This window comes from Orycteropus afer, unplaced genomic scaffold (genome assembly GCF_000298275.1).
Source record: "Orycteropus afer afer isolate SDZICR_OR568_19922 unplaced genomic scaffold, OryAfe1.0 scaffold00501, whole genome shotgun sequence".
In the NCBI taxonomy this organism is placed as follows: Eukaryota; Metazoa; Chordata; class Mammalia; order Tubulidentata; family Orycteropodidae; genus Orycteropus; species Orycteropus afer.
The window spans coordinates 1,203,927-1,229,446 of NW_006922088.1; the positions used below are offsets into that span (position 1 = coordinate 1,203,927).

The 25,520-nt window shown below is 51.7% G+C and overlaps 1 protein-coding gene across 1 annotated transcript in view; it reads right to left on the reverse strand.

Annotated features, from left to right (window-relative positions):
- Nucleotides 1-25,170, reverse strand: part of STRIP2 (striatin interacting protein 2) — a 38,146-nt gene extending 12,976 nt beyond the window's left edge. Inside the window, exons 1-17 of the mRNA XM_007955418.1 lie at nt 25,161-25,170; nt 24,388-24,462; nt 23,347-23,481; nt 21,738-21,858; nt 21,016-21,084; nt 20,723-20,829; nt 19,895-20,022; nt 18,895-19,098; nt 17,432-17,667; nt 17,114-17,179; nt 16,350-16,413; nt 15,545-15,616; nt 12,393-12,467; nt 11,743-11,840; nt 10,983-11,109; nt 7,273-7,373; nt 4,139-4,205 (exon numbers count right to left, since the gene is read on the reverse strand). Coding sequence (XP_007953609.1) covers nt 4,139-4,205; nt 7,273-7,373; nt 10,983-11,109; nt 11,743-11,840; nt 12,393-12,467; nt 15,545-15,616; nt 16,350-16,413; nt 17,114-17,179; nt 17,432-17,667; nt 18,895-19,098; nt 19,895-20,022; nt 20,723-20,829; nt 21,016-21,084; nt 21,738-21,858; nt 23,347-23,481; nt 24,388-24,462; nt 25,161-25,170 — 1,755 coding nt within the window. The remainder of the gene's footprint in view (nt 1-4,138; nt 4,206-7,272; nt 7,374-10,982; nt 11,110-11,742; nt 11,841-12,392; nt 12,468-15,544; nt 15,617-16,349; nt 16,414-17,113; nt 17,180-17,431; nt 17,668-18,894; nt 19,099-19,894; nt 20,023-20,722; nt 20,830-21,015; nt 21,085-21,737; nt 21,859-23,346; nt 23,482-24,387; nt 24,463-25,160) is intronic.
- Nucleotides 25,171-25,520: the final 350 nt, after the last annotated feature.

Below are 25,520 nucleotides of genomic sequence, written 5' to 3' on the forward strand. Positions count from 1 at the left end.
ATATCAAGAACATTATCTATGAAGAAAGCAAAAGGTCATTAAAAAGACAGGAAAGGAAGAAAAGACCAAAATAGATGTCAGAAGAGACTCTGAAACTTGCCCTTGAGCGGAGAGTAGCTAAAGCAAATGGAAGAAATGACAAGATAAAAGAGCTGAATAGAAGATTTCAAAGAGCACTTCGAGCAGACAAAGCCAATGATTATAACAAAATGTGCAAAGACCTGGAGTTAGAAAACCAAAGGGAAGAACATGCTTGGCATTTCTCAAGCTGAAGAAGAACTGAAGAAAAAAAATCAATCCTCGAGTTGCAATATTGAAAGATTCTATGGGCAATATATTGAATGATGCAGGAAACATCAAAAGAAAATGGAAGGAATACACAGAGTCACTGTACCAAAAAGAATTGGTTGATGTTCATCCACTTCAGGAGATGACATATGATCAAGAACCAATGGTATTGAAGGAAGAAGTCAAAGTTGCACTGAAGGAAGTGGCGAAGAACAAGGCTCTAGGAATTGACGGAATATCCATTGATATGTCTCAACAAATGGCTGCCGCGCTGGAGGCACTCATTCAGCTATGCCCAGAGATTTGGGAGATAGCTACATGGCCAACTGACTATAAGAGAGCCATATGTGTACCTATTCCAAAGAAAGGTGATCCCACAGAATGTGGAAATTATCAAACAATGTCATTGATATCACATGCAAGTAAAATCTTACTAAAGATAATTCAAAAATGGCTGCAGCAGTAATTTGACAAAGAACTTCCAGAAATGCAAGCTGGATTCAGAAGAGGACGTGGAATGAGGGATATCATTGCTGATGTCAGATGGATCTTGGCTCAAAGCAAAGAATACCAGAAAGATGTTTACTTATGTTTTATTTACTATGCAAAAACATTCGATTGTGTGGATCATAAAACATTATGGATAGCATTGGGAAGAATGGGAATTCTAGAACACTTGATTGTACTCATGAGGAACCTGTACATAGATCAGGAGGCTGTTGTTCGAATAGAACAAGGGGACACTGCATGGTTTAAAATCAGGAAGGAAGTGTGTCAGGGTTGTATCCTTTCACCATACTTATTCAATCTGCATGCTGAGCAAGTAATCAGGGAAGCTGGATTATATGAGGAAGAACGTGACATCAGGATTGGAGGAAAACTCATTAACAACATGTGACACACACATGACACAACTTTGCTTGCTGAAAGTGAGGATGACTTGAAGCACTTACTGATTAAAGACTACCGTCTGCAGTATGGAATTCACTTCAATATACAGAAAACAAAAATCCTCACAACTGAACCAATAAGCAGCATTCTGATAAATGGAGAAAACACTGAACTTTTCAAAGACTTCATATTACTTGGTTCTACAATCAAAAACAATGGAAGCAGTAGTCAAGACATCAGAAGATGTATTGCATTGGGCAAACCTGCTGCAAATGACCTCTTTAAAGTGCTGAAGAGCAACGATGTCTCCTTGAAAACTAAGGTGCACCTAACCCAAGCCATGGTATTTTCAACTGTCTCTTATGCATTGGAGAGCTGGACAATGAATAAGGAAGACCAAAGAGTTGATGCTTTTGAGTTGTGGTATTGGTGATTATACTGAGAGTACCATTGACTTCTAAAAGAACTAACAAATCTGTCCTGGAAGAAGTGCAGCTGGAAAGCTCCTTGGGAGCGAGAATGGCCAGACTTTGTCTCACCTACTTTGGTCATTTGTCAGAGGGAACTATTCACTGGAGGATGTCATGCTTGGTAAAATGTAGGCTCAATGAAAAAGGAGAAGACCTTCAACAAGATGGATGGATACAATGGCTGCAGCGATGGGTGTAGCGAGGATCGTGAGGCTGGCACAGGACTGCAGTGTCTTGTTCTGTCGTGTGCAAGGTTGCTGTGGGTTATAGATGACTCGAAAGCACCTAACAACAACATACTTTTCTGGTTGTCAATTTCCTGTGGTATGTATATAAAACTCAAGAAACTCACTGCCATCGAGTCAGATCCAACTCATAGTGACCCCTCCTTGGGTTTCCAAAGAGGTGTCACTACCGAAGTAGATTGCCCAACCTTCATTCCAAGGAGTGGCTAGTGGGCTTGGACTGCCAGCCTTCTGGCAAGCAGTCAAATGCCTTAGGCACTATGACACCAGAGTACCTACTGATATGCATATAGTGATTTTAAATCAGGAAGAAAACCTGAAATCTAAAGAAAACTCTATACATTGAAAAAGCAGTACATTATCTGTGTTCTCAATATGCTGAGCCTAAAAAATAAACACATTTTACTCATATAAACTTTAGGGTTTTTCTGAGCATAAAAGGCATCAGTTTAGACCAACAAGCCATACTACTGAGGGCCATAACAAACATAAACTTGCTGGTTCCTGAAGAAAACAGTGGGCTTAGGGAGGCGCTTACACAGTGAATTCAAACCAAAAGCTGTGGTTACCGCATGACACCACCAGGTGCCGCTATTGCTTCAGAGAAAGGAGTGGAATGTGTAGCAGGAATTTGCTTTATGAGGAATAGATTCCTGCTCTCACCCGCTCCTGGATAATAACAAAGTCTTCTCGGAAGGCATAACAATCATATCAATGCTCATATCCAAAAAGGTCAACGAGACAAGATGTGAAAGCAGCGTTCCTGTCATTTCCCACAGATGAACTGAGGGGGCGGGGACTGGGAACAGAGAACACATGGTAGCAAGGAATAGGTTCAGGCCATGACAGCTGATTTGACTTGATGTTCTGAAATACCCCGCTAATAACAGGATTTGAATGCCAGCTATGCCACACTGTTTCTGGAGAAAATATATTCCTCCTTCGAACTCTGAACGGCTGGGTGCATATTCTCTACTTTCAACTGTGAGGTCTTGACAAGAATTTAGCTTTTCCTTCTATAAAACAGTAATAGCAACTTCACTGAGTTTTAAAGATTAAGTAAGATCATGTATGTGAACTGTGTCAGCCAATTTATTACCTGGCTCTGTGGGAGTAAGAGCTCCCAGCATCCTTGGCTGTTGAGGCCACATCTAGATAAGATAGGGAATCTCCACATCAGTGGTGAGAAGCTACCGGCCTCGGTGTCTCAGGACTTGGCTCTTTTGACTCATGTCTAATCCGGAGTCTGCCATCTGGTCTGTGACAGGTCACTTTGCCCACTGGAGCCTCAGGTTTCTCGTCTTTGAAAGGAGGGGATTGGGCCAAATGACTCAAATCCTGCCAGGCAAAACCCTACGGCTCTATGAAACCTGAACCACAGAAGATACCAGTCTATTTCTGCATAATACACTTTCCTGACACAACACTGTGTAGGTATTGGAGCCTGAGAGGACAAGGGGTTGCAGCACCCATGGGTGCTGTCACCCAATCACCTAGCATTCATTGAGATCCTTTGAGGAAACAGACATGGTGCCAGCGTCTGGGGACATAATTGGAAAGGACTCTTCCTTTGAGTTTACAGTCAGACAGGGGAACACACAGATCGGCGATCTCACGTGACAGGAAGGGCATGGGCAGAGGGTGTCTATGGAGGGGTGGTGACCACGCTGAGCTCACGGCTGACCTCCACCATGCTGCCAGCCAGCAAGTCTCCCAGAACACAGAGTAACTCCCAGGGTCTTCTGTGACTTGCCTGGAGCTGTTTCTGAGATAAGCCGCTTTCTGGGTCACCCCTCTGTGACTGTATCAGCTTGTGCCTCAGGAAGACCTAGGTGAGATGCTCTTGGAAGCACACACTCCCGGGTTACATAACCTCTATGGAAGTGAGAAGCAAATGGCCCAAAGTACAGCAGACAGGGGACAGGTTAGCGTCTGGCTGAGCTAAACCAGAAGAGTCTCTGGCCACCGAGCCAGGGGTTCACGCTCTAAATTCCCCTCTTTCTCAGTGTGCTTCACTGGCCTTCCTTTCTCCACAAAATGCTACGCTCAGCGTTTCTAACTCTTTCCCAACTGGGTCAGCAACCCTCAATCTCTGCTGCCTCTGAGCTCTGGCCAGCATGCCTTTATTGAGCTGAGGCTCCCAAAGCAGGGCATGCACGTTGGGGCCTGGGAAGCAATGCAAGAACAAACACCAGCCTCGGCCACCTGGCGCTTTCAAAGGCTACCGAGTCCCCATCTGCTTACCAGACTCTCGGTAGTAAGCTCCGGCAAATCCTGGATGGTACAGCAGGGGTAATCCAGGACCGGGATGCTGCAGGCACAGAGAGAAGGACAGGCTTTAGGGAAACGGCGTTGGCAGGGAACAGCTCTATCTGCAAAGGGCAGGAGCCGCTCCTCCAGCAGCGCCTAGTTGCAGTGACTTCAGCTAAAGCCGAAGGTTCTGGTGGTAGGCCGCTCCATCTGGTCCCCTCTCCTCACAGTCATGGGAGGACCCCACAGGCTGGCCCTTGTCTGGCAGATGCAGAAAAGTTACAGCTGGAAGAGTCTCTGTGTAGCCACCTTCCTCCCTTATTTAAAGGACAAGGCACACTTGTGTGCACTTGTTTCTGCATAAAATGCGTGTGCATGCATAACCGTGCACCCAGAGATGCTGCCCAAACCCATCCCCCTGGCTAACAATCCGAGAACATGAGGATGAAAGCAAGGCTCTTTTTGAAACCCAGGAGCTCTGGGCATGATCACAGAAGCCACTCTGAAAGGGAAATGGGAGACAGGACAGCTTCCTGCAGTGGAGGCAATCTAGAAGAGCCCCAGAAGCTGATAGCTGCCAGCCCCAGAAACACAGTGGGCTGCGTGGGAGCGGGCACGGTACAGTGGGCTTGGGACATAGGCATGAGTTGGGAGTGGGGAGGAAGAGGGCACCACATGGTGACAGATAAAGAGTTTTCTCTTCTTCCTCCTCCTCCTCACTGGAACAACACACAATCTGGACTAGAGAGTCCCTCATGCTCCTTCTGGTTCCGATGTTCTGTACAGTAAAACACCAATCCATCTCAACTAGTGCATTTGGGACTAGATAAGGAGGCTGGCAAAACAGGGCTTAGAAGGAGGGGTGTGGGGCTCTGTGACCTGCCTCTACATTTTGCAAGTCAAAAATTGTACCCAAGCAAAAAGCAGCAACTTATTTTACCAGTAAAGTTGGACTTTTCTTGGCTTTGCCCAAGAAACCCAGATAAGAGATGCCTGGGGGAACCAGGGTGGGAGGGGAGCAGAGGCAAGTGGGTCCACGTGTAACGTTTTGTCCTCGATTTACTCTGTGGACTCTCCTGGGCTGCCAGTTCTGTGCTGCCCCACAAGAACGTTCTTGGTGGAGTTATCCACCCTTCTACCCACTGCCCACTGCCCAGTCCTCATGGCAAAGTAGGAGCTGGGGGTTAGGAAACGGAGGTGAGAAAATAAAGATGGATTAGGTCCAATCCCTCAATGAATTAAATTCTAGCCAAAGGGGACATAAATCTATGAATATCTAGGATATCTAGACCGTAAGAGATACAACAGAACTGTGCAAAAAACACCTGGGGTGGGGGGCAAGTTCAGGGATCACTCAAAAGTAAAAAAATCGGCAGGTGGTGAAAACAGCACCCCCTTGTCTGGGCCAGTATTAGCAAAACCCAGGTTTGTCCCTACTATTCTTCCAATTCCAAACCAGATCTGATGGACACCTAGGGGCTGGGCTAGGCCTTCCTGCTCCAGGGCTCTGGGCAGTGGCAGCACTCAGCTCCATTCTCCCCGCTACCCCAGCCGACTGGCCCAGGGCTGGACTTCTAACCCCAGTCAGGGACAGGCTCTGATTGGGAGCCAATCCAGTCTGGGGGTGGTGGCACCGTGCCATTTAGCTCACAAGGTGAAATTTCACCATGTGGCCCAAGGAGCAGACAGCTATTTGTCTGTGACAGGTACAGAGGCTTGGTGTCCAGAGATGGAGGTGGTGGGCTTCTGGGCTCCCCACACCACAGACCAGCTGTGAGGCCCAGAGCCGCATCCCTGAATTAGGTTCCTTGTGATTACATACCCTCGGCTTCTTTCTAACAAGTCCCCCATTTTCTGTGAGCCAGATTGAGCTGGTTCTGCTTACTGACAGCTAAGAGAGTAGACTGATACACACTGGGGTCCTCATGTAGCTGTAACCCTCACCCAGCCTGACCTACACTTTCATACTCCCTGGTAACCTAGCTGGCGTGTCTCACATGCTATTTATAAGGGGCCTGGAGCACAGGTCTATGTGGTTAGAGAAAAACCTATTCTCCAATGCTTCTTCCTCCAAACAAGTGTTTAAAGCTCTCGCACACACATTTGTCTTATTTAATGCTTATAAAAGCTCCATGATGTGGTCAGAGGTTTCATTACTTCCATTTTAAAGATGAAAATACTGAGGGGTTCAGAAGAATGAAGTGTATTGCTTGAGATCACACAGCTACCAAATGGCAGATCCAGGTCTCATGACTTCAGGTTCCGGGTTGCATGGTGGTGTTTTTTTAAACTATATATATGTAGGCTGCCTCTGCAGGGGTACTATCTGACAAGTACTGACAGTCTGGTTAATGACATCTTCCATCCCATCTCCAGTCACCCCAAGTACGAGATTAGCCCTCTTGCTTCTATTCTGGGGACTTTGCCTCTAGCAAATTCTGCCGATTCAACGTGCTTCTAGTTCTCCTGGAAGCAATGGGGCTCTGCTCTGCAGCTCCCAAGCCCCTCCTGGCTGGAAGAGGGCGAGGCAACTGACATCCTGGAGAAGCCAGTGCCTTGATCCGGCCTCTGCTCCTCACTCAAGAAGTCTCAACACGTGATCTTGAGGAGTCAATCAACTTCCCTGAATTTGTTTCCTATTTGCTAAAATAAGCATAAAACTTGTATTTCCTCTGGACACTGTTGAGAAGATTAAATAAAACAATGGAAGTAAAAATACTATATTTTTTTAAAATAACAGTGAGGTCTATTATCTACCTTTAGTTTCAAATTTTGTCTAACACTTCAGTGACTCGACACCAAGACCGGAGCTGGCCACAAATGCAGGCTGGCTCGCAGATAATGGTCTCCTGGTTCTTCCTGCCACAAGGCTGCCCTTACACCACTGCAGCCCCCTTTCTTTGAATCATGACACTTCAGTGTTCAAAGATATTAAAATACAAATACCCCCGGGAAGAGGCCAAACCATACACCCCGCCAGCTAGCACTTCAAGGAAATCAAATTTAACAGTAGCCGCTCTCCGACAGGAGGGCTGGGGATAGCAGGAGAACTGAAAGGCACAGAGACGGTGTAATTTTCTCAACCACCCAGAAAAGCCCCTCGAAACGAACGTGTTCAGAGCCCTCACCTGTTTTTGGCAGTGATGTAGGACAAGATATTTTGATTGAAGAACTTCAGGATCAAGGGGATACAGTTGGCAAACACCAAATGCTGTGCCACATATTCAAACTGAATGAAAAGATCAAAGCAGGAGGGGTAAGTCTTATTTGCAGGACGAGAGGAGGGGATGTGTGAAAAAAGAGAGGCGCAGACGACTCTGGTGTTTCCTGAGAAGGCCCACTGCCCACTTGTGCTGTCAGTCTTCCTATCTGAGCCGTGGGGGGACATAGCTCAGGCAGCCCTTCCTACACGGTGGGGTAAACAGCAGTGTGTGTGCGAGTGTCAGGTTTTCACATAAATAACATGCGTGTTATACGTTTCTGCCGGCTGTGCAACACACACCCCCACATGGTATTTTCATAAGCATTTCATACCAGTTTCCACATTATATGTGTGGGCGTATTATTTGCATGAGTGTGTTGTTTGTGGGAAAAAATATGGGCCTGTTACAAGATCCCGGTGAAAAGGCCAAAGCATAGACATGGCAAAGAGAGCATGCCGCTGTGACAGACAGCAAGAACCGCTCTGAGACTTGCCTCGCAGCCCAGCAGGAAGGCCGGCCCCTCAAGGGAGCCATTTTCCTTTCATACCAAGCCCCTGGCTCATGGTGTTTTGGCTGTGACAGGTTTTAGCAGGGACAGGTGCAGTGCGCTCCCAGCAACTGCGGGTACCAATCAGTCAGGATGGGGACAGCACACAGCAATCAAGAGAACCCCTGGATTGCGGGCTCAGCCTCCAGTCTGGCTCACTCCGCGACTCTTAAAACCGAAACCAAACTTGTTGCCATTGTATCAATTCCAACTCACAGTGACACTGTAGGACAGAGTGGAACTGCCCCAGAGGGTTTCCGAGGCTGTAAATCTGTACAGAAGCGGACCTGCTCCCACAGAACAGCTGGTGGGTTTGAACTGCTGACCTTTAGAATAGCAGCTGACTGTTTAACCACCGTGCTACCAGGGCTCCACATTAGTCCTCAAAACTCAACCAAACTCACTGCCGCCGAGTCGATTCAACGCATAGTGACCCCTCCTTGAGTTTCCGAGGTGGTACCTCTACGGAAGTAGATTGCCCAGTCCTCCTGAGGAGTGGCTGGTGGGTTTGAACTGCCAACCTTCTGGTTAGCAGTCAAATGCTTTAGGTACTACATCACCAGAGCTCCACATTAGTCCTAGTACCTATAAAATTAGCATGTATTCACTGAACAAGAGCCCTTTAGCCAACAGAGAAGCCTGAGCCACAACTGACGGGGTGAACACCAGCTCCTGGTTCCATTGTGCTCTTCTGAATCCAGGTGAGGTATGTAAGTGTCCAGGAAGATCTAGCGGGGCACATGGCCATGAGAGCAGCGGCACGGGGCTATGGCCGTGGCAGCAAGGTAGGCTACTGCCTGCCCCTGGGTGCATGGTCAAGGTGGGGAGTCAGGTGTGCCAGGACTCACGCTGTCTTCTGCCCAGCACTATCTCCCTGGAAGCCGACTGTGGTAGTTAAGGTTGGTGTCAACTTGGCTGGGCCTGGTTGAATAGCTGGGCAGCTGGATGTAGTTATTCCCCATGATGAGACTGGTAATCAACTCCACGGTGGAATCTACAGTGAGCAGCTAAGGAGCTGCCTTAGGGATGTGGTCTGCTTCCCGTATATAAGGAGAAGCTTTAGGACTGGTCTCCAGCCTTTTGGCATGCTTGAACTATGCATGTAGCCAAGTCGTTGTTTAACAGCCTGCCGTGCCCTGCCGATCTTGGGACTTCTTCTGGAGTTGAATTAGTGGCCTGCCATGTTGTTTGGTAACATTGAAACTGTGCCTTTTCACTTGCCGACCTTGGGTTTGTCAGCCTCAGCAGCCAGCAGCTGCCTGAGTGAAGAGATGCCTCTAGCTTCAGTGGGCCGGGTGCAGAAGGCAGAGCTGAAGCCCAAGGTTGAGGGGCTTTCACCCAGCCCCACTCCTGTTTGTTCAAGCCATCCCATTTTTGGTAGATTTCTGTTAGAGCAGCTCAGAGGTACTCAAACACTGACCCAGGCTATCCTACAGAGCCCCAGGCAGAGATGCCAGTACCCACCCACTACCAAGTGACTGTGAGCTATTCTCAGTTTGAGACGTGCCTGTGGCCTTGTCGGAATCCAGTGACAACACTGGCCAGGCCATCAAGCCCCCACCTGTCTGGCTATCTGTCCATGCACTGCCCACCAAGAGAGGCAGCCATGAGCACACAGCAGTGGTTCTGTTTCCACTGGAACCCTGCCCCCTCCTGCCCTGACTCCCTGCCCCGCTGCTGCTCAGCAAACACTGGCAGAAGAGATGGGAGCACCCAGAGGATCCCAGCACTCCCGCTGATGCCCTGGAATGCACTCAGGAGAGAAATACCCAGGCTGAGGAGTGACGCCCGCCATGGGCACAGACCCTGCAGAGGCCTCCTGCACTCTGCTGGCCCACTCTTTCACCTGCAAGGTTGATTCTGACATCTTAGGAGGAAACAGGCAGGGATTAGGCAGACCCCTGTGTGGCAGGTGAAGCCTCTCTCTCTGCACTGGGCTGTACCGCAGAGGCATCCACTCACTGCCCCATCTTTCTCCTCTACCCTGGTGATGCCCAGAGGACTGAGTCTAAGCTCCTTAGCATGGCAAACAATGCTTTCATGGGGAAACAGGTTACTTAACCCTCCTTAGCCTCAGTTTTCCCATCTGTAAAATAGGAATAATCTGTCTCATCGGGTTTGAGACTGCAATGAGATCCCACACAAGCTGAACAGAGTTCCTGGCACATAACAGGGCCTCAATAACCATGAGTGATTATCTGCAGTATGATTTTCCCTTTTGTCCCTTCCAGCCTCACATAACCATCTTCCCTACCCCAGGCAAAATGTCAACATTTAGTTAGTTTCCAAAGGTACCATGTTCTCTCCCCTCTGGACTGTGACACATTAGCTTTCTTTCAGCTTGAAATGCTCCCCCTCCCTGCCAGCTCCCACACCCTGCTTAACATCTTCCTTAAGGACGCAGGTGAGATGGCACCTTTTCTCTACTGGAGGTTGGATTAGGTGTTTCCATGTCACCTAATGCTGACTTGTACCACAGCACCTCTTGCTCTGTGATTGGCTACACATGTATCTGTATCCTTTATAAGACTTCAAGGCCTTGAAGAGCCAGAACTGCAGCTTATTCAGCATTCTCTCTCCAGTGTCTAGGAAAGTGCTTTACACACAGATGGGGCTCCACTTGTCCTGTTTCTGCTGGAATGTGTCAGTCCCGTCTCCCATTGCTTCAAAGCTGCCTGGGCATATCCCCAAGAAGCCAGGGATTCCTACTGCTGCCCTCCTGCCCACAACCTGGGGAAATGTACAAACACAGCCGTCTGCACCTTCCTGAACAGTTCCCCCGCATCCCACCCCACAGCCCGCCCCCAGCTCTTTAACAGGTAGCTGCATTCCCTGAGAACAAAGACAAGGCAGAAGGGTGCTCAGCTTGACCGCCATGGCCCCGCATCCTGGAGCCCGTGGAGCCCAGTGGAGAGGGGCGCCCAGCCGCTCCCCTGGTGGGTGCGGTGGAGGGGGGTGCCCAGCCGCTCCCCTGGTGGATGTGGTGGGGGGGGTGGTGGAGGGGGGCGCCTAGCCGCTCCCCTGGTAGATGTGGTGGGGGGGGCGCCCAGCCACTCCCCTGGTGCATGTGGTGGAGGAAGCCGCTCACCTGGTAGATGTGGTTGAGTTTGAAGTGCTTCAGGAGGAGCAGGAGCAAGGCAGAGATACTTTTGACAATGATCTCTTTGTGCCTGTTCACATCAATGCCCAGCTTCATGCTCTGCAGAACAGTGACGCTGCAGCAGGGAGAGGAGGACGGTCACAGCACAAGGTGGCTTTGAGGAGACCGACCAGGACCCACGCATTTGGGTGAGCCACAGTATTCCCTGTGCCAGGGAAATCTCCAGGGTTCTCCCCAATGAGCCAATCTAGAGAACCAGAATCAACCAGCTACCATCAAACTGACTGGCTCATGGAGACCCTGTGTGTTTCAGACTACAACCGCTCCACAGGGTTGCCAATGGCTATGACCTTTCAGAAGCAGAGTGCCAGGTCTTTCTTCCGAGGTGCCTTTGGGAGGATCTGAACTGCCAACCTTTCAATGAGTAGCTGAGAACTTAATCATTTGTGCCACTCAGGGACTCCCTGACTGGAGTCATCCCTGTCCTCTCATCCTGTTTTTGTCACTCTCCTTTGGTAAGCTTGTCCTTCGGCCCTGTCCACTCCCACACCTGCAGGCTGTCATTAGCATCGACCTCACCCTCTAGACCCCCAGCTACAAAGAGCACAGCTGAGAGCCCTGCAGTGGAGAGGGGCTAGAGCAGGGGAGGGGTTCTCTTTGGAGACAATCCCTGTGAGTGTTAACAAGGTGGAAACTAGAGGTCCTGCAGAGAGGCCACCCAGCCCCCAGCAGCAGCTAAAGCACTCACGGCATCTCCTCGGGCAGGACGTCTGCCAGAATATTGATTGAGTCTGTCTTCGCCTTGGAGGTGGGGGCTGCAGCCAGCAGAATCTTAAGTAGGGCAATCTGGGAAGCAGAAAATGAGGAGCCCCAGCTGTCCATCCTGCTCAGCAAGGCTCTCCCGCCACACCCCAAGTGCTTCCAAGCCCTTCTCGAGGACCTGGCCTCCCCAGCCTCCAGACAGACAAGGAGTCCAGTCCTGAGAGGCCCACTGTGAGCTACGGAGGAAGTCCTGCAAGACTTTTCCTTCCAGAGGAAGGAGCAGAGTGAGAGACGACATCTAGAAATAAGGTGCGAGCTACAAGGCAGGTCCCCACAGCCCAACTTCTCCACCCTCGTTCTTCCTCTAACCCTGTCGGTCAGCACCCTCACTGTGTCCAGCCTGAGACTACCTAGGACATGACACACCTTGGCAGACCTCAGAGGGACTAGGGTACTTACCTATGGGAAGAGCCCCCAATTTACCCTGAGTGGACCCCACCTTATTCCCCATCCCTCCCAAAGAACCACCTGGGAGGAGTCCTGAGGAGAGCTCCGAGAACTCCAACTGCCAGGAAATGAGCTGAAATGACAGCTCAGCTGGGGGTGGCCCGGTCTCTCCTCACGCCGTCTCCTTACCATGTACTGGGGGAGGCTGTACAGCATGCCCTGGTAGAGGATTTCACACGGGGTCTCTGGGACCACCTCTTCCCCCTAAGGCAGAAGACACAGTGTGACCAGGCCATTTTCTGGGGGACCAGAGGCTAGGATGTTCGGCTGGCTGTGAGGGGTGGCATGAGAAGGGCACTGAGCTGAGTGTCAGATCTAGGTTCCTGCCCTAGCTGTGTTAATAACTTGCTGTGTGGCCTTGGCTAAGTCACCTCCCCTCTCTGAGTCCTAGTTTCCTCTTCACTAGGATTAGGGGGCTGGTCTAGATGACCTCTGAGGGCTCTTTCAGCCCTGACAATCTATATTTTGGTTTTCTCATTATCTGGAATCAATCCAGAATGTGACTCCCACCCAGGAGTCAGCTCAGACCACTGCTTTGCAGGCCACACACACAGGAGGACCACCCTGGGTACACCTGGGCTCAACTTCAGCTATCGGTGTGCCTGGCTGCTGGGACAGATGCCCACAGTGTTAATCTGAGGCCACCAGAGAGCTCTGGAATGCTCCGAAAGCCAGGAAGGAGAGGTAGGCAGCTCAATAAAGAGGCACAGTAGAGACCCGGGGAACTTACGGCCTCGGAGGCAGGGAGGATCAGCAGGGAAGCCCAGGGGGAAGCTATTTTCCTGCCCTCCCATTAGTCTTCCTCCTCCTCCCTGATCAGCCTCCTCAGGTACCACCATATTTGTCCTTTTGATGACCCCAGCTCAGCCTGTTACCCCAGTGGGAGGCAAGGGTTCAGGTACTCGGGCCACTGTCATCCTTGGCCATTGCTGTTCCTCCTCTCCAGAACTCTATTATAGGCGGGGGTCACTGTCAGGAGACTCTGAGGCAGGGAGGAGTAGCCAGGCCCCACCATCTGACCCACAGCTCAGGTACTGTGAAATAAACACAAGCCTCACATGGGCATCAACAGAGCCTGGCAATCCTGTCCTGTCTGCCTTCCTACTGTCCAAAATGCTGGCTTCACACACTCTTACCTCTTCTCAAACCTATACTTCCTGCTGCCCCCACCCCTCAGCACTGCTGCTGACCCTGCTTCGTACTTCATAGAGAAAAGAGAGCACACCTTTGTCTTCTCAACATCAGATCTTCCAGAGGTTCCGTCTTCCTTGACCTGTGCTTCTGTCCGAGGCCAGCCCTGCTCCTACTCGGGACCCCATGCCCTTTCACTTGGTCATGAACATCGTCCTGTGGTTATCCCTCCTGGATCGTCTAGGACATATGCGTACTCCAGCATCTCAGCTGTGACACACCCGCCCTTGACCTGCCATCCTGCTCCAGCCTCCGTTCATTTCTTGCTCCTCTTCATGACCCAACCTCTGGTATCTGCACTGCCTCTTCCCAACTTTCGGAATTCTTTTCTCAGCACGCTCCAATCAGCCTTCCAGCCTGCCTCTTCCCTTGAGGTTGTGCTTATCAAGGGCACCGGTTGTCACTGTCAAATCCAGTGCTTCATCTATCAGCACCATTTGACACAGCTGGCCACTCCCTTCTTGAAACACCTTTTCTTCACTGACAGACATAACCATCTCCTGGTTATTTCAGCCTCACTGAGAGCTTCCTCTTCCTCTTCTTTTCTGGTTTCTTCCCTGACTCATTCCACTCTCAGTATTATTGGTGTGTCCCTGGGCTTTGTCCTGGGTCCCACCCTCTTCTGTATCTCTCTTTCTCCTTGGGTAATCAGTCTTAGCCAGTTCTATGGCTCCTGACGCTATGTATGAGTGGACAACTCCCAGGTTTACTTCTGCAGACAGCCCTCTCCCTAGAGCTCTATACCCATGCGTCAAGTCCCTTGGCCTCTCCACACGGATGATTTACAGGCAGCTGAAGTTAATTGCTGGTGCTGTAGAGTGGATTCTGACTCATGGTGACCCCCTGTGGGCAGAGTAGAACTGAGCCCCACACCGTTTTCAAGGCCATGAGCTTTCGGAAGGAGATTGCCAGGCCTGCCTTTCAAGGCATTTCTGTGTGGGTTTGAACTGCCAACCTTTTGGTTGGTAGTCAAGTAAGTGTTTAACTGTCTGAGCCACCCAGGCTCCATCTAAAGCTTAGCTGGCCAAAAACAGAACTGTTGATATTCCTCCCCATCTTGGTAAATGTTATTTATTCTTGATTCCTCTCATTGCTTTTCTATCAATATCCAGTCAAACTGCAAGTCCTATCAGCTACACCTCCAAAACATATCCCAAATTCATTGATTTTTCTCTCTCTCTCCACAATGACTTTGCTGGTCTAGGGCACCAGATCTCTCACCAGAACTATTTTCATAGCTTCCTAACTGATCTCCTGGCTCCCATTCCTTCCTGGTCCAAGCTGCACATGGCAATGAGTGGTTTTTAAAAACATGAACAGGTGCTGTCATTTAAAACCTGCCTAAAACGCTCAAAAGGCCTCCCTTTGTACAAGCTCCCGGTCTTCACTTGCCCAGTCTGATATATACTTGCCTCAGGCCACCTCCCTCACCCTCTCACCTGCCCCCATCCTACTCCCCTGGTTCGCTCGCGGCCTCTAACACTCTGAGCCTGCTCTCACCTCCAGGCTATCCCCTCTGCTTGGAATGCACTTCCCTTCCTTGTCCCTATGGCTGTGTCTTGTACTGCAGATCTCGGCTTAAATGTCACCTTCTCAGGGGTCTACCATTCCCTGGAGAAGGTTGTCATGCTTGGTAAGGTGCAGGTCGATAAAAGAGGGGAAGGCCCTCAACGAGAGGGATTGACACAGTGACAGTGGCGATGGACTCAAGTATAGCAAGAATCATGGAGCTGGCTCAGGACTGGGTGGTGTTTGCCCTGCTGTGCATAGGGTCGCTATGAGTTGGAGACGACTCGATGGCACCTAACAACAACAGGGGTCTACTCTCACTCCTCAGTGTAAAGTGGTCTGCTGGGGCCTCTGCCATACTCCCCATCTGAATTTTCTCCATTGTGTTATCAGTCTGATAGTCCTGTTTGCTTAACCATCTGTTTGTGACCCCTCTTCCTCAGCTTCAGTCTATTCTGAAGGCAGACCTTGTCTTCCTGACACACGGTAAGGGCCCATAACCACATGGGCACAGCCACACATGCTGCGTCACAGTGCTGCAGGCAGACTTCCTTCTGTCCTGCAGGAAGCCCTCGGCTTACCAAAGACATGGGGCACTTCTCCAGCTCCTCCTCGTTCTTGATCTGGACGTCGGCAATGGAGATGTACTTGTGCTGGGGAAGATGAGAAGATATCAACACAGAGCTGAGGGCGCCAAGGACCTGCCTCAGTCACACACATACAAGCCTCTTCTCAACTTCCCCAGTGACAAGGAAATGTTCTGGTCATAAGTCTGTCACCCCAAATAGGCCACGAGCTCTTTGAAAGCAGGAGTCTTATTCACCTCTACATCATTAGCAAAGTACTTCATACACTGTAAATGTTTGTAAATGCCACAGTTCCATATTTGTTGAAGAGCAGCAAATACCCAAGCATTTGTGGTAGGGGAAGGTGCGAGGGCAGGTCCTGACCTGGGCCGCTGCCCTGAGGGTTTTGCTGTGTGTGTGTGAGCCAGGGCGTTTATGTGGGTATGGAGCAACAGTGACGGGGAAGGGTTCAAGTTCTGGGCAAGAGATCCCTACCCTTACTCTCTGTGAGAAGTAGAGCAGGGCTCTCTCAATTCTGTACCGGAAGTGAGGAGTGGGAAGAGAGAGAAGGAAGAAGGAAAGAAAAGGAACGAGATGAGGAAAGAACCTTTCATTTGGCTGAATGTAGACACTGGGGCAAGTAGGGAGAGACTGTTTTTTCTCTTTGGCCTTAAGGCCCACAGGGGAAATGCAGAGGGTCACAAGGCGTCTGGTAGAAGAGCCCCACACCCAGGCACCACTGGAGAAGTGCCCCATGTCTTTGAACCACTGCCCTCTGATGGCTCCTGATGCCTGAAGACTGAGAACCCACCCTCATCACCTGCTTTAGGGTTTTCACACTCTCATGGATGGGCCTAGGTAATCCAACCAAGGTGTCTGTGTCCCTGTGAAAGGCCAGAAGAAGGAGAGGACACATCAGTTCATATGCTTCCAAAGTACAGAGAACTCCCCGCACCCCCTGGAGGCACATGGACCGTGCCACTTTCAGCATCTGCCCTCTGGTACCCTGACCCTCCTCTGCAAGCTCTGGGCCCCCAAGCCTGCTTCAGGACACAAAGAGAACCGTGTCTGTGTACCGTTGTTTACACAGACACATCCCTGGAAATCAGGAGACATGGCTAGTCTGCTGGAGCCTTACTGGGTCTGGGAGGGCTGAGTCCCTCTTAGAAGGACAGTGAATCCCCAGGATGCCATCTCAGGTTTCACAGAGGCCAGTGGGAAGGAATCAGGAGGGCGGGAAAAGGGGAAGCCTGGATCTGTCCTGACCACAGATCTCGCTTCTTCCCAGAACTGTAGCCCATTAGAGCAGGAAGGGGTCTTGGGGACTATGGGATCCAACACCCTCCTGAGGAAACTGAGGCCCAGAAGGGGGCTGAGTTGTTGCTCAAGGTTATAGAGCTGGTCGAGAACACACAAGTTCATCCAGCTAAGTGGAAAGAACCCAAGGAGAAAGTCTCCTGGAAAGAAGCCACAGTAGGTCACTGGGAGTGCCCACTGCCTGGCGGCTCCCAGGTTCATCCTGACTACCAGGCAGCACCTCCTATTCCTAGCCACCCACTCTGCTAGCCCCCAGCAGCCACTTACTGCCCCAGAGTGAAGCCGATGAACTTGTTCCTGCTCATCTCCAGGAAGTGCTCAATGTCCTTCTGCCTGAGAGAACAGAGGAGACAAAGCCCAGAGAAGGGAAGAAAAGCAAACTTGAGAGAGAAAACTTTTCTGGGTGCCTACCTGCCCATCAGAGGACTGGAGCAGGAAGACAGCAGCCAACAGGGGGAACTGCAAACCCAGGAGTTCTGGCGCCCAGCCTGGCTTACGGAGCCTCGAAGAACATAGAGGATCCCACCCTGCATGTTTAGTGAGTGAAACCCCAAAGCTGAGGGTCCCTGATGCTGTCAGACCTACCTGACCTTTGGGGCCCAGGGTAAGCCCTTGGGAAAGGCCACCCGCTCGGCAGAGAGGGGTGCCTGGGAGGGTGGTGGCGGCACCAGAGGGTCCTGCTCTAAAAGGTCTAGCTCCCCATCCAGGGCTCGTTCTCCGTCACCAGCAGACTCCTCTTCCTCCTCTGGGGCTGGGTCCTCAGTCTTAAAGAGATCCCGCTCATTGTAGATGTCCAGGCTGTCCTGCTTGGTAAGGAGTTGCTGGGGGAGGAGAGACCTGACCTTGGGCTGCAGCTTGAGGCTACTCCCACCCTACAGGCTCCCAGAGTTCAGGGAACGTGAAGCAAGAACCCCACTCTGATAAGAACATCCCCTTTCCCACCTCAACCCTACTGCCCCCACTAGGCCCAATGCCAGATCAAGCAGGCCTCAGGCAGCCAGGCCAAGGGCCAGGGAAGAGGGCGCAGATAACCCCATAGGCAGAGCTAGTGAGCTTTCAGCAAGCAGGAGGCCTTTTTTCCCCACCACTTTCCTAATCATTCTCTGCTTAGGTGAACACTCAATTCGTTTGCTTTCTGTGAGCATATACCAGCTGGCTGCCTGAGGAAGAGGAGGACAGAAGCTTGCTGCCGGGCAGAGGGAAGCGGGCTTGGAATTTTAAATCTTGTCACACAAAGAAAAAAAGGATCGGACAGAAATAGGCCAAAAAGTTAACAGTGACTGCCTCTGGTTGTGAAGATTGTGGGTGATTTTTTTCCCCCTCTTCTTCACATTTTTATATTTGTTCCACATTTTCTACAATGAGTAAGCATTGCTTTATAGAACAAAAAATAAAGGTTAAAAAAAAAAAATCACGTGGCACACAGATAATGTGCACCAGTTTCCCGAGAGTGACTGTTTGGCCCTGTCACCTGTGGTTGGTGGATTCAAGTAGGTTGGGCAGGTGAGTTCTTGGAAGATGTCAAGCCTCAGTGAGACTTGTCCTCTTGACCTTCCCAGGGTTACAGACCACACCTCGGACCCTAACCTCATCTGGCAAATGTAAGCCTTTGGTCCCTGGGCCAGACGAGGGCGTGGCTGGCTTAGCGCTAACCTGCTTGCTGCTGAAACAAAGGCAAAGCAGCCTCATGTGGATGAGCTGGGGGTCCCCAAACCTTGGATTATACCCTAAGCTGTTGTTCAGGATGCTAGGGAACTTCCAACTTAGAACTGAGGCCCAGGCCAATGATAACTGTAGCCCATGTAGCAAGACGCTGATCTACGATGCAACATCACAATGTCACCTCATGACAACCTAGCAGCCGGCTATCTGGTCTGGCGGACAGAGGCCAGTGCATAGCCTCCAAGGTTGCAGGTTGGTCACAGGGCCGACAAGGGGCAGGATGTGCCTGGTCATTTACTGCCTTTTCCCACTACACTCATAGTAGATTAGAAGCTTGATTTTTGGCCAGCCCATGCCACACCACCACTGTGTGCTTTCATCCATACCCTCCGAGAGCCACGTCGGCCACGCGGCTTGGAAGGTGGAGGCGCCAGCTGAGACTCGCCCAGGTCGAGGGTGTAGGAGGGTGGGGAGGCGGCACGCATGCTCCGTACCACCTGGATGCTGTCCTCAGCCAGGGGAGGCAGGCCCAGCTCTGCCCGCTTCTGTATTTTGAGAACCTGGAGATGCTCAAATCCACCGAGAGTAAACTGCGGGGCAGACAGGACGGGGGTGGGGGAAGAGAAAGAGGAAGGGAGCAGTCAGAGAGGGCACCGTCAGGGTGACAAGGATAGAGAAAGGGTGAGAGAGCTTCAATTCCAGTCCCCTCGGTCCTCCTCAACAGGAAGGAGCACTGTGGTTGCCACCCAGTCTGAGGAGCTCAGGGTAAAGCACCTTCTGCTGACCCGGGGCTGGAAACATCACCAAGAATCAGGAGAGTGACCCCTGATGTCTCCACTGAAAACACAGGAAACGGTCCCCTCAGAGGGAGCACACCCAGAGGTCACTCAACTTCCTCTGCAGCCAAGCGGCAGCTCCGCTGCGAGGCCTGCCCTGGAGGTGGGCTGCTCAGCCAGCCCTGGGCGGCAGCAGCCAGAGACAACGATGAACTAGTAACAAAACTGCAACCACACTCTTCCAGAGACTTCATTTTTGAAAAAGCAAATACTATATTTATCTGGATGGGGGGCAGGCACTAACTCTTTCATTTTACAGCCAGAGAAACTGAGACACAGAGCGGTCCAAAGTCCCTCAGTATCAGCAGAGCTCAGAGCTCCCAACTTGCAACCTACGATATATCACTCTATCAAAGGAAGGAGCTGGACACCGCAACTCATACAGCAACAGCTCCCCTCAGTCCAACGCAAAACAGGTCACCTGCTGACACAGGACCTGATTCTCTAGGACAGCCGGGCTGCCCCACTCTGTGGCTGAGCCCCAGCATTCCAGAATGCGGCCAGAGGGAACCATGGTGGCAGAGAGCAGGGCCGAGGATCAGCCACTCACCATGACCACCTTCCACAGCAGAAGCAGGACCTTCTTGATGGGGAAGTGGGGGGCCAGGCCGCTGCAGAATTTGGTAACCATGGAGAAGAGCAGGAGGGCAAATGGCTCCTCGTTATGCACGGAGAAGCCTGGGGGTGTGGAGAGAGGCAGGGGAGAGTGTGAAGAGGAGAGAACTGCCCCACTGCCCTGGCACATGGAGAAAGGCATTCACCACCCAGAATTCCAGGTACCTGGTCCCAAGAAGAAGGCCTAAAGAGCCCCCAGAGGGAAGCCCCAAGGGCTGGGAGGGAGGCTATGAAACTGCTTAGCCCCCGAAGCTCAGGGTGATGCTAGAGGTGGATGCCAAACTAGAAGTAACAACCACAGAGATGCATTCCGGCCACAGATTGGTGCAGTTCATGGGTCACACCTCACCTGTCCACGCCAATGACAGTATTTTAGAATTCCACAGGCCGTCAGAGCCTATCCCTGGCTGATAACCATAAGAACTTACATTTAAACAGAGCTCAGTCTTCGAGATGATTCAAGTCAGTTTTTCATGTGGGATTCATGATGCATGGGAAAGGTATGACTACCCCTATTTATAACCAAGGAAACCAAGGTACAGAGAAGTTACAGGACCGGTCCCAGCCCACAGACACGGGGGCGGTCAGGCCTGGCCATCATGCCTGCCACACAGCCTTCCCCGCCCCACTCAGAAAAAGGACATGAATTCTGACAGCAGCAGCAAAAAAGAAGGAAAAGGGGTGTGTCTCTCTCCTGGGCAATGCCACACTCCCCTCCTAATCAGCTCACCATCTCACCCCTCCCAAGCACCATACATCTTACTCAATTCAGCACGGAAGGTCTCCCGGGCCGTCCTCCACCCACAGGAGTCGGTTTCTCGCTCCAAGCGGATGTTTTCCACCATCAGGTACATGACACTCAGCAGCACCCTGGGGTCAAGAAGGGCCCAAGAGGTTCGCCAACAGCTCCTAGTCTGCAGTCAGGGCAGGGGGGCTCTCTCATTCCCCTCAGGGACGGTCTCTGGGGGAGCCCAACCCAGTCAGATTAGCCAGGGGGCATCTGGATTTGGGGGAAGGCTAAGTTTCCCGACCCAGTCCCAAGTGCAGCCCTCTCACCGCAGCTCTGTGCTGTCGGCAATGGAGATGGCTGGCTTCCGGAGGGCGCTGCTGCAGGCCTGGCTGTTGCTGCCGTGGGGAGGACGGAGAGACAGGAAACACCCATTGGGCCTCTTCCCTTCTTGTCCTCCCACTGATGAGCCACACAAGTGCGAGTACCTGCCATTCCCTGGCTATCAGCCACTAAAGAAAGGGGCTGCCAAGAGGGGACATACAATTCCTTCTGCCCCCTCAGCAAGCCCCTATGTGTAGTGAAGACAGCCAAGAGCAGGGTCAATGGTGTCCACTCCTAGACACAGAATAGATGCATAATGAACATGTGTCACCCTACCCAAAACTCCTGGTGGCAGGCATGAGAGACTAAGCGAGGGGCTGCTATTATGGTGGCAGCAGATAAAGCCACCACAAGGGAAAGAACTGGCTCAACTCTTAGAAGTGGCCCTGCCCCGCTGGGGCCATATTCTCAGGTAGAACAGTTTCCTTCACGGACTCTAGGCCTAGGCTGGGCTGAGAAGGTGCTTAGATAAAAAGGGAGCCCACCCAAGAGAGGTCCCTAAAGCCCAAGATGGAAACCATAAGTGGGAGCAAGGAGGGAGGACAGAATGTCAGAGACCATGGCTGGATGGAGGGGACTGGCAGTGAGCCCTGGGCTGAGATGCGAGAAGACCCAGAGTGAGAGAACCAGCACAGGAGCCAAGGCCTCGTCAAGGAAGGCTGCTCACTCAATTTCCATGTGGAGTAGCTCCAGGAAGGCCGAGAAGGTCCCCATCTGATAAAGCAGGAAGCAGTTGTACCTGGACCAGTGTAGCACATCAACTTCTGAATCACATTCCCCAAAAGCACCTAAAGGACCAGACAGTTCCAAAGGGGTGAGAGGTCTTACCACTCCACCCCGTGATCTTAGATGATCCTACAGCACCCTGTCCAACAGTTAGGACCAGACAGTTCCAAAAGGGTTGAGGGGCTGTCCTAGGTCTTTCCACTCTGCCCCGTGGTCTTAGACAATCCTGCAGGACCCTGTCCAACAGTTAGGCTGTCAAAAGGGGCACTAAGGCCCTTCAGAACTTCCTGGAGTGAGGCAGAGGAGAGGAGAGGAGAGGAGAGGCCGTCTCCAGGGTTATGGCCAGAGCACCCAGTGGCCTGTCTTAAGTTTCAGTTCCCCCAGAGTCAGATCCTGAGGGACTCAAATGCAAGCAGCTTATCAGGGAGCTGATGCCAGGAACCAGCAGTAGAGAAGTGGGGAAGTGAGAGAGGTAAGAGAAGCAGCCCAACGAGCTCAGTCCGGGGGGGAGCCCTGGGACACCGAAGCCTGCAGCCAGCATTCTCGTAGCCAATGAGGGCGAGGCGGCTGGACTGTCCGTCCAACAGCTCCTACCAGACACTGGCTGAGGGCAGCTGGGCTCGGGGACAGTGTTAAGTCCCCAGTGCCTCCTGGCTGCCCTGCGTGTTCTTCAGAGAAAGCCCTCACGGTCAGAGATAAGGTTCTGGCAGTTGGAAGTTGGCCAGAGCACTGCCCTGTTGGCCCCAGGATCTTCCCCTCTCAGTGTCCACTCACTCTTTTAAAATTTTTTAGCTTCCACCTGCCTGGTTCCGCGCACAATCCTCATGCTTACAATCTCAGGGCTTCTCTTCACCACTCCAGCCAGGAGACCTCATTTCCCTTTCCAACACCTGCTAACACGTTGCTTCTGGGAGGCTTTAGCTAATTCATCTCATTTAGTTCTGGTCCCCTCCAAATTACCCACAGCATCTACTCCCCTGTGCGGCATTGGCTTGAACCCTCTAAACATCAATGAGAAACAAGCAGAGGGCCCATGTGTGAGCCTGTATCAGGCCTGCCTCCCCTCTAGGCCACAGCTGACAAGAGAAGCCGCCATGCTCAGCTGGTTGTGCATCATCAGCGGGGGCCACACTGACCCACTTGCTGTTGTTGTTGTTGTTGTTATGTGCCGGCAAGTCAGACCTGACTCAAGTCAGTATCACTAGAGAAGAGATTGCCCAGCCTTCCTTCCAAGGAGTGGCTGGTGGGTTTGAACCGCCAGCCTCCTGATTAGCAGTCAAGTGCCTTAGGCATTACACTATCAGAGCTCCTGACCCACTTGCTAGTCTCCACAAATGATCACAGTCCAGGATGGGGAAAAAAGGACTAAGGTGACCTGGTGCCTGTTAAGATAAAGGCAGATTCCCAGGGATCCAGAACATCTTATCATTCTCATAAGCACATGACAGGACCTGTCCTTGACAGGTAGGTGACCTTGCCTTCCCAGCATGGTCTGCCTCCTCCCAGCCCTGATAACACCACTCCTCAGGCTGGCAGGGGTGGTCACTCACCCTGGGCCAGGTAGAGAACAGCCCGGGCCACCTTCAGCCGCCGCTCCCTACTGACCACCTCCAGCCGGTCCAGGAGTCCCATCACATAGGCCTTTTGGGCATCTTCCTCCAGTTCCAGCCACTCGTTGCCCTGCACTGGGGACAGAAGGCCAGAACCATTCAACATAAGTTGCTGCCACCCTTTCCCAGAGAAGCTCCTGATAGCACACCCACCTCAGATCTCAGCTCCCAACAAATTCTTCTTTCTCCCCAAATGCTTCCCTACCTGGCTGAGCAAGAGTAAGGGATGGGACAAGAACTCACAATGTTTGGCCTGCACCCCTTCCGTAGCCTCACCTTCAGCAGCCCATCCTCTACACACAGCCTGTGCTGGAGTCTCTGCCTCTCCTACAGTGCTCTAGTCAATTCCCTACACACCCAATTCCATCCATCCTACAGGTCCAAGACTAAAGCTACCTCTTTCCCACTTGTGCCCCAGCCAGAGGCTGTCTCATGGGATACTGTTTCACTTCCTACTGGCACGTCCCTTTTTCCTCTTGGCCTTGGCTTGGTTTGTGATGGACACATCTCCCCCTCTCCTACCAGACTCTAAGCTCTTTGAAGATGCTGCAAATTTACTCCCAGCCCTGCCTCTCTGGTACAGACTGGGTGCTCACTATACGTTTGTAGAACTGTGGATTGAAATGCCACTGGCGGTCAGAGTGTCACGGTGTGGGGACATGAAATTGCTAGCAGATGCGGTTGGGAGTGGGGCACAGCTGGGACAGGGATTGAACACTAAAGTCAAGGGCTGGGCTCGGCAGGTAGCCCAGGCAGCCCCGCTGCACCAGCCCTCGCTTCCTGTGCTTTGAAGCCGGGAAGGGGGCCCAGCGCAAGCTTCTCTTCCTTCCACCTCATGGTGCCTCCACTTGAGATTAGAGAACCCTGCATCCCACGGACAAGAAGGGAAGGGGATGTGGTTTGGGTCAGCATTTTTCTGGGTCAGGCTCAGATACCATGAAGGGAGAAAGGAGGCCTCTGTGAATAAGGTTCTGGGATCACCTTGAGTCTTGAAGTCTTCTTCAAAGCACCTCCTGTTAGTGGTGAATTCCATGTTCTCAGTGTAGCTGTACAGTTCTGTGGCAGGAAAGATAGGAGACAGTCACAGACCTCTAGGGACCCTTACAGGAGGGGCCTGGAGTGGAGACGGTGGCAGGGAAGAGCTGAAGCTTCCAGCACAATCCTGTGTCCAATTCAGTCCGGAGCCAGCTTCCTCCCTTTCAGAGCAGTTAAAAATAGCCGTTGTGTCCCTGGGTGATTAAACCATCAAACCTGTCCTCCTCCTGCCAGCTGGCTGCTGCAGAAGATGAAGGCAGCCTTCAACATTTGCTGAGGGCCAGGAGAAGGGCTGGAGCCCAGGGGGCTGAATGTCATCACTTCTGTTTCTCAGGGCTGTGACCCCTCGTGCTCTGCCCACCTGGCCTGGGAACCTCCCGTCTCTAGGGAAGGCCCTCTAGGGAGGGCAATACCAGGCCTGAAGTGCAGAGGCCAGATCCCGTGCTGTTCAGGGAGTCAGAGTGGGGTCTGGTGAGTCTGTGTTACATGGCTCTTCAGGGTTGGAGCCAGTTCACTCTCTCCCTGCACGGTTTCCTCGAAGGGTGTAGAAGTTTCTGTTCCTGCCACAGTCGCCCAAGCAGAGGCAGCATCAAGCCATGTAGACAGCAGCTACGGCTGCCAAAGGGATGCCTGTACCCAGGAAAATCTAACTTCACTGGAAGCAGCCTCTTGATGCAAAATGCAGAAAGCCTATGAGAAACAAAAGTGCCCCTCCCTACCCACACACATTTTGGAACATTACACCAGCGCCCTCATCTCACAGAGGATGAAGAACTGCAGTTGAGAGGTCAACAGGTGAAAGGAAAGAATTCCTTGAGATCTCTGCTCCCCAAACAGGGACCCCAGTTAGAAAGTTAACAGGGTCCCAGAGAATTTACAAAGCAAGAGAGATTCACCCAGCCCCCAATCGGCTGTCTACTGGCTGAGATGCACCTTGCCTGGGAGACTGGGCCTTGGAGTCCTAAGCTCTAGAGGCCTGGAGTGACCAGAAGCAAAGCCTATCTCTTAATTGCAAATTCTTCAGTCTTCACTAGGGTAAGCCCCATGAACCCACTATGAAAAGCAATGGAGGCTCCCAG